Here is a 12,112-nt window from a genome sequence, read left to right as displayed (position 1 = left end):
CGCATGTTAATTTAGGCCGACAAAATTCTAATAATACGCTAGGGCTAGGTTGGATATCATCCTCAGATAAATTGTGTTTTTCTCATAATATTTTATCAGGAAGTCAGGTCACGAAGCGATCAGTTTTGTCCACAATTGGACAAATATTTGATCCTCTCGGACTTCTTACAGTTTTTGTCATCAAGGCTAAAATACTTCTCCAAAATCTTTGGCTTTTGAAGATATCTTGGGATGAGCCTTTGCCGTTAGATGTTGCACAAAAATGGAATAAATTTAAATCAGATCTCCATTTCTTAAACGACTTACATTTACCTCGTTGCGTTGTTTGTCCTGATTTGGCGCTTATTGAATTACATACATTTTGTGATGCATCGCAGGAAGCTTACGGAGCATGTACATTCGTAAGAAGTATTTCAGTCGATGGCAAGATCATGACACGGTTACTATGCGCAAAAAGTAAAGTCGCACCGTTAAAACCAACTACAATTCCTCGCCTGGAATTATGTGGCGCGATTGTAGCAGCACGTTTAACACAAAAAGTATTAGAAGCATTTAGGTTACCTGTGCAAAGATGCATTCTTTGGAGTGATTCATCTGTCGTTCTAGGTTGGCTGAAAACACCTCCATCTAAATTAAAGTTATTTGTTAAGAATCGTGTTGCTGAAATACAAGAACTTACTTACACTTTTGAATGGCGTTATGTTCCAACTTATGACAACCCTGCTGACCTGCTAACAAGGGGTATAAACTTGGCATCAATAAATACCTTGGATTTGTGGTGGTCAGGTCCAACATTTTTGCACGAGTTGGAATGTAAATGGCCTAAAAATAACATAAATTACAAAGATGACTTACCTGAAATTGTAGCTCATGTTGCATCAACAATTGCAATCAAGAATAATCAGCTTATTGATTTTCACAGATTTTCAACATTAACTAAAATTAAACGTACAATGGCTTTTGCATTAAGATTTGTTTACAATTGTAAAATTTATGATTGCAACCAGAAATTATCTGGACCATTGAATACACAAGAATTAGATAACGCATTTAATTTACTATTAAAACAATCACAAATTGAATCGTTTCCCGAATACAAACTTTTGTACAATAAACAAGCTTTACCTAATAAAAATAATCTTATTTCCCTGTCACCGTTTCTTGATGAAACAGGTCTACTAAGGGTAGGTGGCAGATTAAAAAATTCAAAATTTGACTATAATAAAAGACATCCAGTATTAATTTCATGCAAACATCCTTTGACAAAACTAATTTTTACTTTTGAACATTTAAGATTGTTTCACGCAGCACCACAACTTCTTTTATCATCTTTAAGGCAACAATTTTGGCCTATAGGTGGTCGCAATATGGCTAAACAGATCGCACACAAATGCTACAAGTGTTTCAGAATGAAAGCTCAAACGATTAACCCTATCATGGGTCAGTTGCCGGAGCAGCGACTCGACCCAGGTTACCCGTTTCAAACAACAGGCGTAGATTACTGCGGTCCTTTACAAGCTGCCGATAGGAAAGGACGTGGATCTAAAACTATCAAGGTGTATATTGCTGTCTTTGTCTGTTTCACTACAAAGGCATTACATTTAGAATTGGTTACCGATTTAACAAAGGAAACGTATATTGCTGCGTTACGTAGGTTCATTGCTCTACCAACTGAGAGTTTACAAAAATGATGTACATATGTATACTACACACGGTGACTCCGGTAATGCTAATAAGCTAGCTCGTCTGTCGACCGCGGTGGGGCGCTCATCTCCCCCGTCCCGCGCTGATCCTTAACATGTTCCGCTATTTGATCCCAAGCAGAAACATTGACTATACACCGTAATTTTTCATTCGGGTGAAAAGTGTGCGGAGGTGGCTCTTATGTTCTTCCTGGGTCCTGGAATATACCAAGTCGAGTCCACGTGTTAACTCGTCCACGAACCTTTCAAATGACCGGCATTCCTTAATCCAAACGTCATAAAAGGAAATTCGTATAAGCCAAAAGGCGTTGTGATCGCCGTTTTAGGTATGTCGTCCTCAGCGACTGAAATCTGATTGTAAGCCTTGACCAAATCGATAACAGAAAAGTACTTACAACCAGCCAAGCTGTGCGAAAAGTCGTGAATGTGACGTATGGGATACTTATCTGGTACGGTTCTCGCGTTAAGCAACCTATAGTCACCGCACGGCCGCCAACCGTTATCCGTTTTCGACGCAAGATGTAGAGGCGACGACCAAGGACTGTCAGAAGGATGTGCCGTGCCGTTCGCTAGCATTGCGTCGAATTCCTGTCTGGCGATTTTGAGCTTATCAGGAGCGAGCGGGGCGAGTTATTTCAGGGAACTCCGCCAAGATATCGTGGTACCTACTATTTCCACCAGTGGAAACCTTCACGCTCGTTACAAGGTCATTAGTTTTAGGCGAAAACTGGAATTGGATCGTCGGGACGAAGACCTGCTTCGTCTGCCTTGTTTTCGATCCCGCCTTCTGGACGTGTGTTGGACCTGGGCGGTGAGAGCACTAATCTGCTTTGTCAGTTGGGCTACCTGTCGAGTGAGGTCCTCTATCTGAGACGATTTAGAAGATGTCGATGCTGCTGCGATTTGATGTCCTTGAGGCGCGATATCATGGACACAGTCGGCGAGTTCTGCCAGGGCATTGAGATTTAACGTTGGCTGAGACGCTACAATAGGGTTCATTCCACTAGTCAACCGACTTGTCCAGATGGTTTTTAAAAAGTCCTCAGGAACTCTCGGTCCGGCTAGATGTTGAAGATGGCGTAGAAATTGCGATGGTTTACGATTTCCTAATTCCTCGTACATCAATAATTGCTTATTTTCACGTGAAATTGATAATCTTTTAATTAATTCCGCCTTCAGTCGTTCATAGTTTGGTGGTCCGGTGAGGATGTCTTCAACTTCCGCTGCATATTACCTGTCTAGGTTGCCCAGTATTAATTAAAATGTCGTGGCGTCATCATTAATTTGCGAAATTAAAAATTGTCCTTCCACCTGAGCAAACCAAATTGCGGGTTTTTCGGGCGAAAATGGTGGTATCCTAATAGGCACGGATGTAGGAGATGTACGAGGTAGATCATCGCGCACTGGTTCGGCCATTTTGCTTCGCCGACGTGGCCGTGTATTCACTCGCGATTCTGTTGTGTCACACTCACTTCCACTACTCATGTTCGGAATGACGTGTACTAAACGGGGTCACCCATTATAATAGGTGGCCGGTAGACGCGGAACAAAAGCGTCGCTCGGCCGATCCGCTGCATACTACGGGTTTCGCCCGAGTATGTTTGAGTATTAATATTTTGTGTTAATATTGCTATGAAAATAAATATATGAAGTGTAATGTCGGTGTGTATTGTGTATGTATATTATATTATTACATAAATAATAAATAAATATTAAGTAGAATATTATATTGTATTTGTGTAATCTAGACACGCGGTAGCGTGTCAGCCAAGTTCTATTAACAGAACTGGCGAGTAGCACCGTGTGTAATATTACACGAACCATTTGGAGTCACTTTTGACCTCCTCATAACTCAAAAACTATTTGACATAAATGTGTCAAATTCTCACACACAATCTAAAACAACAAGCAAACAGACAAGCCAGTGACATATACAGCCAAATCAATATGCCGAAAGGCAGCGTAACCGCGTCCAAGCGGGCAAGTACAGCTAACTAAATAGCGTAGCAAAGGCAGTCAAGCCTGAGGGGTAAACCGACAGTTTTGTCGGGATAAAATATCATTTCTTCTTATAACTTGGGATAATATATTGTTGCCTAAGGTCTATCTTGGCTAGTTCTTATATGTTTATAAACACAAACTGTAGTTTGTGTTTAGAATAACAAATTATAACTCAGAACACCTAAGAAGAATGGAGGACAGCTCAGTATTGCTTAGTTAGTAATAACGTACATTAAGAGCTGCGATGGTCCTGTCACTAGAAAACATGAATCTTAACCAGTAAGACAAGTACCATTGAATTTTTGCGTGCTTAATTTGTGTTTATAATTCATTTAACAGGTAACAGGCTTCGAACTTGCGAAGGCTATAATATAATTCGTATATGAGAACTAGCCAAGTCAGACCTTAGGCAACAATATATTATCCCAAGTTATAAGAATAAATGATATTTTATGTAGTTATAAGTAAATTTCAGAAAGGACTATTTAACTTGGCACCCATTTAGACCTCACTTCTTTTGTCGTTAAAAACAACAACCAAGGTATATTTGACTTGGCTCTCATTTTTACATTTATGTTTTTGATGGGATATCACTACTTTTTGTATAAAAATTATTATTAGGTATTTTTTTACGCGTTTTCTGTTTATACTTAATTTGGCCAAGTCGGGGTGGTATAACGTGCGCAGACGGTTGTACTCTACAATAGAGCTCTCTTGTGTCTTGATTTGACTTGGACCTAAATTGATAAGATGTACTCCATCTAAAGTTTTAACTCTGGAGAGGCCAACGTAAGCCTGCTCTTTACTAAATATAGAGGAGCCAATGTCGAGAAGAGCACCATCAAGGCGAAGGCCTTGTGATTTGTGTATAGTAGTAGAATATGCTAAGCAAATAGAGATTTGTTTCCTTTGAACATATATGTACATTACTTAATATCTGTGACTTGGTTTTGACTTCTAGTTCGCAAATTAAATTATGTTTAAATTGAATTGTTATTTTACGTGCGCTATTGCTGTTGTCGACGTCCCAATGTACCTTCTCTATTTCTCTACCTTAAAATCCACATTAAGACCGTCTGTCATAAGTTTTGATTGCTGGTTCTTACATCATTTTTTTTATTACATTACAGTTATTACAGGAACTAATTATATAAGTGTTCCTAATTGACCCAATAAAATGAAAAATTATAATAAAATGATAAAAAATTACCACTTTCAGATTTTTTCCTTTATATTGGCCTTATTATCTACCTGCATGCCAAATTTGAACTTTCTAGGTCACCTGGAAGTAGGTTATAGTTTTGATCTATAGGTCAGTCAGTGATAAAAATGTCGATTTTTGGACGTTAATATCTAAATAACCGTTTAAGATGCGTTTATGAAATTTGGAACACATATATATCTGTATCTCGCGAGTCTCAATATATGAGCCAAATTTGACACATTTATGTCAAATAGTTTTTGAGTTATGACGAGGTCAAAAGTGGCTGCAAATGGTTCGTGTAATATTACACACGGTGCTACTCGCCAGTTCTGTTACTAGAACTTGGCTGACACGCTACCGTATATCTAGATCATTAGATGCCTCGCTGTCAGTCTCGCTCACACCAGTGAAAGGATAAAAGAAAAAAAAAGAAATAAGTCAAGTCAGATAGTATTGATTAGTGTTTAAACGTTACGTACGTTAAATTTAACTATTTGTGTGTTAACATAAAGGACTAAAATATTGATGATAACAGTTAAAAAACAAATATCCTATACTGTAAAGTAAATGAATAATTCAATAATACCCACTAACTTGGTAAATTACATTGAACAAAATCATAAAAAACTTAATCAACCTCGGAAGCATATCAAATAATTCAAAGTTTACATTAAACCAACTGTGGCCTAGAGGCACAACAGTCTTACTAAAGTTGTATGAGACGGAGGTTCAAACCCCGAGTGCAGCCTTTTGTCAACTTTATATTATTTTCTAAAAAATGGCAAATGAATGTTATGCTTGCAAAGTTAATGTACTTGTCACACAAAAAAGACTAAAATGTATTAAATGTCAGTCTCTGTATCATTTGGAATGCATAGTCTCCCGGGTAATAAGCCAATAGTCACTAGAGGGCAGTGGATCTGTCCAACTTGTCAGAGAAAACGTAATAATTCAACTGCACTGCCATCTACACCTGTGCCCAATATTACCGAAGATTTAGTTGATTCTAATAACGGTTGGCTAGTGGCAATAAGAAACGAAGTGAAGCTAATACTTTCTGAAACGCTAAGTGTGGACTTAAAAAATAAACGCGAAGAATTAACCGGATTACAAAGCATCAAGGCATCACTAGATTATTTATCGAATACTTTTGATACTTTTAAGGAAGAATTGAGCCGAGATGGCCCAGTGGCTAGAACGCGTGCATCTTAACCGATGATTTCGGGTTCAAATCCAGGCAGGCACCACTGAAATTTCATGTCCTTAATTTGTGTTTATAATTCATCTCGTGCTCGGCGGTGAAGGAAAACATCGTGAGGAAACCTGCATGTGTCTAATTTCAACGAAATTCTGCCACATGTGTATTCCGCCAACCCGCATTGGAGCAGCGTGGTGGAATATGCTCCAAACCTTCTCCTCAAAGGAAGAGGAGGCCTTTATCCCAGCAGTGGGACATTTACGGGCTGCTAATGTAAGGAAGAATTGGAGGAATTAAAGAGAGAAATAGTAATATTAAAAAAGGACAATAACGATTTAAGACAGATTATAAATACTCAAAGCAATACTATTAATTTATTGGAAAAAGAAATTAGGGCAAGCAACATTGAGTTACACTGTGTCCCTGAGCATAAAAATGAAAATTTAGTCAAGACAATCGAACAAATTGGTAAAATAATTGACGTACCAATAACGAATGGAACTGTATCTAAATGTAGCGAAGCTTAATAAAGAATCGTCACGCCCTAGATCGGTACTTGTCAAGTTCAGCAGCCCTCTGATGCGAGATCGTTTTTTAGCCGGAGTAATAAATTTCAATAAAAAAAATAGCAACGACAAACTAAATACAGCACATCTAGGCATATCTGGAGAAAAAAGGCCTGTTTACATCTTAGAACATTTAACTTCAACAGCTAAAGATATTTATGCTGCAACTCGAAAATTTGCGAAAGAAAAGCAATATCGTTTTGTATGGTCACGTAATGGTAATATTTTTCTTAGAAAATCAATTTCAAGTGACGTACTTTTAATTAAATCTAAAGAAGTTTTAAAATCATTGTAATAGAATTATCGTTTTCTTTCTTTCTTTTGCTGTTTTGCTTGAATTGTAAATTTATTTAGTTGTGTTTGTGTTATGGTGAAAAATTTTAATTTATTTTATTGTAAGGAGGATGCGAACAAAAACAAATTATATATACTTAGCTATACTTAATTTTGACTTTGATGTCATAATATTTACTGAAACTTAGCTCAATAGTAGTATTTCATAAGATAATGAATTCATAGACAATCGCTATAATATTTTTCGTAGGGACCGTGAATCTAGTAATACTGACAGACTGGATGGTGGAGGGGTTTTGATTGCGGTTTCTAAGAAATACCAATCTTATAGAGTTCACTCATGGGAGACGATATATTGTGAGGATCTGTGGGTAAAAGTCTTATTAGACGAAAAATCTATTTCTATATGTGCGGTCTATATTCCTTCACCATTGAAATATGAGGTACTTGAAAGATTTACTCAGAACGTTGAAAGGGTAATTGACGAGCAATCGTCTACAATTATAGCAGGCGACTTTAATATACCTTCTATTCATTGGACTCGTGAAGACAATAAATATGAACGTTTTATTCCAAATTATAATAATTCAAATGGTACTCTTATAAATGAATTCATGTCATTGCCAAATCTTTTTCAATAATGGCGTCGATAATGCTTACGGTAAAAGATTGGATCTTGTGTTTAGTAATTCTAATAATGTAAAAGTAGATAACAGTATGTTTTCTGCATGTCCGATAGATAAGTACCACCCTCCAATAGAAATCTACTATGAAGCTAACCACAATGATCCGAATATTATATCAAATAATAGTATAATAAGATGCAATTTCTTACATGCGAACTATAAATTAATTAACCAACATCTTGCTGCAATACAATGGGATATACTATTTAAAAGCTGTTTAGATATTAATCAATTAACTAATGTATTTTATATTAAATTAAGAAAGATTATAGAAAAATGTGTGCCAATGAAAATTATCAGGAACAAAAATTTTTATCCTTATGGTACTCTCAAAGTTTAATTAGAAGATTGGCCGAGAAAAATAAATATATGTCAGAATATCTCTGTTTTGGATAGTCTGATCCATAATATTTCTCGTATTATATACAGTGGGCTTTATGAGAAGTGTTGGTTCAAAAAACAAACAATTGACAATCAAAGATTTTATGAGTAATTACTATTCTTAGAAATAAGACCAGAAGATATTTTTTTTAAATACAAATTTATTTACTACCCTGAAGAAAACAATTTACAAAACGAATCTACTTTGAAAGCAATTAAATTTAACAAACCAAAATTAATTTATACGAAAACTAATAATGAAACACCTCTGAAGCTATTACAACAATTACGGAACAATCTAACAAAAAACCTAACGGACAGAATGACGTTGCCGAGATGTTGACCCGATAGCAGCCGAACAGCAAAAGAGAGCGCGCCGGGTGCTGGCGCTGCTTTTTATACGTTCTCCCCACTCTTCTTCTACACGGCCTTTCCTGACGGGAGACCGTCCTTGGACACCTCTATCTCCTTACTCTGGAGATCAGTCGCCAAAATTGGCATCGAAGGCTTTGAGCTGTCATCGCTCGACGTGAAGGTGGGTGAAACACAAGGCTCTCCGTTCTCGTGTTGCTATCCCTTCCACCTGACGTCATCGCGCCGATGTACTAGGTTGAGAGGGATTTTCCTCTAAGACTATTTTATTACAAACACAATTAATTAGACACAATCAATTACAACACAACAACACTGACTCTAATTTCTTTATTCAAAACACTTCACTTCCACTATGTACAGTCTATATAGAACGCGAGACAGTTTCTAGAAGTGTACTGTCCGCCTGACCGAGCAGAACTAAACTCAGCCCGGAGGACTGCCACGACGTAGACTCTGTTGAGCTCCAATAAATGGAGCTGGCGTTCCAATAGTTGTGATTATGACTTCATTTCCGACATATAGAATATTATATAAAAAATATAAAAATCCTTTAGATGAGATACAATTTAAATTACTTCGAAATAGATGTGATTCTTGTTAGAGCAAACTATAGAAGTTACATTGATAGAGTTGAATCTAATATAAAAAACAATCCAAAAACAAAACGAGGTAATAAATGCGACTTCCCTTCTGTTATGACATTTAATAATTGTTCTTTCACTGATGGCACAGATATCTGTAATCAATTTGCTAATCATTTTTCAAGCACATACATCAGACATAATGAACGATCGTCGTTGTTACACACTAATGACGAATTTTGTTATAATTCACAAATGAGTAGTATCCATTTTTCCATCCATCCATTATGTATATTGTAGAGATGCTTTATTTTTTAAGAAGATGTAGTCACAAGGCGAAGCGAACTGTTGTACAGATGTAGGCCTAGTTATACAGATGGTAATTCGGAAACCCACTGATCTGTATTGCCTCTACACATTAGAGATGTTTTTAACGAGCGATGCCAACGTTCTAAGAGTCCATTGGATTGTGGATGATAAGCAGTGGTTCTAAGCTTTAATACCCATTCTTTTAGCTAATTGTCTAAATAAATTAGACTCAAATTGGCGTCCTTGATCTGTTGTCAACTTTAACGGACATCCAAATCTCGCAATCCATCCGGAATAAATAACATCAGCTATGGTGTCGGCCGAAATGTCCTTTACAGGGTAACATTCTGGCCAACCCGTCTTTCTATCCATCATTGTGACAATATATCGATAACCGTTGCAGTATTTTAAGGGTCCTACTATATCCATACGTAAATGTTCAAATCTATCGCTATTGACAAAATGTCCAAACGGTGATATAGTATGTCTATGTATTTTTGATTTTTGACATTTTAGACATGCCTTTGTCCAATTATTAATTTCTTTATTCATTCCTTTCCAGAAGTATCGATCTTGCATCATCTTTCGCGATGCGCGCTTGCCGGGGTGACTGACTTCATGTAACGCGTTGAAAGCTGATACTCGAAATCGTTCGGGCAAATATACACGTACTCTATTCCTAGATACTTCGCAATATATGGACTTGTTGCAATTGGGCAACATAATTTGTTTGAAATTTAGGTTTTTAAAATTCATAAGATTTTTTAAATCGTCATCCTTGCGTTGCAGGTTAGCTAAATCCTCGTAATCGATAGGTGACGGCAACTCTATTGCTGATATTCGCGAGAGGGTGTCGGCAACAATGTTTTGCGTTCCACTAATATGTTTTATGTTAGTACAAAACTGCATTATAAAATCTAAGTGTCGAATTCGCCTTGGCGTGTCATTCTTACTAATTTTATTACTTGCTAATGAATAAACTATAGGCATATATATCATAAATCTGTATATACAGTTAGCGGCCTCCCTCGATTAGAGGTCGAAAGTGTTTAATAGCCATATTTATCATAGTGTTACCTCTGTATGTCTGAACCATATGAATACCATAGAAAACTTAACTCAGGTTTTCCGAACTCGCATTTAGCCAAATTAATGGTTATACCATACTTATTAAGACGATCTAGTACTTGTCTAATGTGCTGTCTATGTTCCGATATTGAGGATGACGCAATAATGATGTCGTCAATATAGATAAATATAAAGTTAAGGTCCCGTAATACTTCATTGTTTAAAAATCTTTGGAAGGTCTGGGCAGCATTTCTTAACCCAAAGGTAATTCTCGTGAACTCGTATAGTCCAAAGGGTATTTTTATGGCAGTTTTGGTATATCCTGTTCATTAATTCCTATATTGTGGTAAGCTCTTTGCATGTCTATCCTCGAAAATATAACCATGCCATGTAAAAGGTACGTACAGTCCTGGATACGGGGTATTGGGTATCGATCTGGTTTTGTTATAGCATTTAATTGTATATATTCACCACAGGGTCTTATTTCTCCGTTCTTTTTTGTAACTACATGTAATGGACTTTCCCAATTACTTTTTGATGGTCTACAAATGCCCATTTCTTGCATTTTCTGAAACTCGGCTTTAACCTTATTTACTCCTCACACCCACTATTGTAAAATTTTCGACTATTTGCTGGTAAAACCGATATATTTGCTCCTGTATCGACTAAAAATTTTAAACCACTATTGTTATCTCTAATACAAAGGCGGTGGACTGGGGTTATGGCGCATATCTCCACCTGCGATTGCACCACATTTAGTTTTCCTTATTTTGTAACGTTTTCCAAGCACACGGCTCTATACATTTTCTTGCTCTGTGACGAAATCTAAAATGATAAAAACATAACCATTCCGGGTTGTTTTGCATCGTATTACGAATACGAGACGCCGATCGAGATCGCGAACGATGACCTGTGTATTTTTCACGTCTATTCCTTTGTTTCTCGATGTTACGAATTTTTAGACTTAATTTCGCTAATTCCGCAATAATGTAAGCGGTGTTACTGCTGGTGCTGGCGTTGGTGCTGGAGCTTGACATGGCTTGAACTTCGGCAACTTGCAAGGGTCGTGTAGTTTCCATAACCTTGTCGGCAATGGCAGCTAAATTTTCAAGATCCCTCACTTTACTGACTGCTAGAACACCTCGAACTGATGGAGGTAAATGACCTTGACACATTTACGCCGTAGAAGCTGAAAAGGTTTTTGGTCTCATAAAAAGTAAAAAATAATAATAATAAAAAAAAAATAACTTAAGTACTAATAACTTATCATTTACACAAAAAAAAAAGAAATAAAATGAACAATAAAAAAAAGTAACGATACAAAAAAAAAATAAAGAAAAAGAACAAGTACAATATAGGTATATGACGTGTCCCAAATAGGTATACCATTCAGCAATTCATAGGTGTGGACACCTAATGCTGGTTTTCAATGGTACCCTTTTTTGATACCTACTGACGGGCGGTGACCCAATTAAAATACAAATACTAAAATTTAAAATAAAAACAATAGACATTACATATATAATTTATTTATAAGATAAATTGCATACATTAAATAATAATTTATTCATTCGATAAACTACACGCAAATATATTTATATTTTGTATAAAGCAAAACCAGTTATGGAGAAATATGATCACTGGGAAAGTTATTAGAGTGCCACGTGCGCCGCGCGCCGGTGGTCGCGTGACGCGTGTGTTAGATTTTTTTTTTTATATAGAGAGAGCCTTAATACATTATGGCAG

At 36.6% G+C, this 12,112-nt stretch overlaps 1 protein-coding gene across 1 annotated transcript; it reads right to left on the bottom strand.

The window, feature by feature from the left end:
- Window positions 1-1,729: 1,729 nt before the first annotated feature.
- On the bottom strand, window positions 1,730-11,541 carry LOC125075646. The gene is made up of 4 exons (XM_047687354.1): window positions 11,277-11,541; window positions 2,488-2,686; window positions 2,099-2,295; window positions 1,730-1,833 (listed from the first exon to the last, which is right to left on the bottom strand). The coding sequence occupies exons 1-4, from the start codon at window positions 11,539-11,541 to the stop codon at window positions 1,730-1,732; spliced, it is 765 nt and encodes a 254-aa protein (XP_047543310.1).
- Between the last annotated feature and the right edge of the window lie 571 nt (window positions 11,542-12,112).

This window comes from Vanessa atalanta, chromosome W, assembly GCF_905147765.1.
Source record: "Vanessa atalanta chromosome W, ilVanAtal1.2, whole genome shotgun sequence".
In the NCBI taxonomy this organism is placed as follows: Eukaryota; Metazoa; Arthropoda; class Insecta; order Lepidoptera; family Nymphalidae; genus Vanessa; species Vanessa atalanta.
Note: the sequence above shows the minus strand (reverse complement) of the source record. Positions and strands in the feature narration are given on the sequence as shown.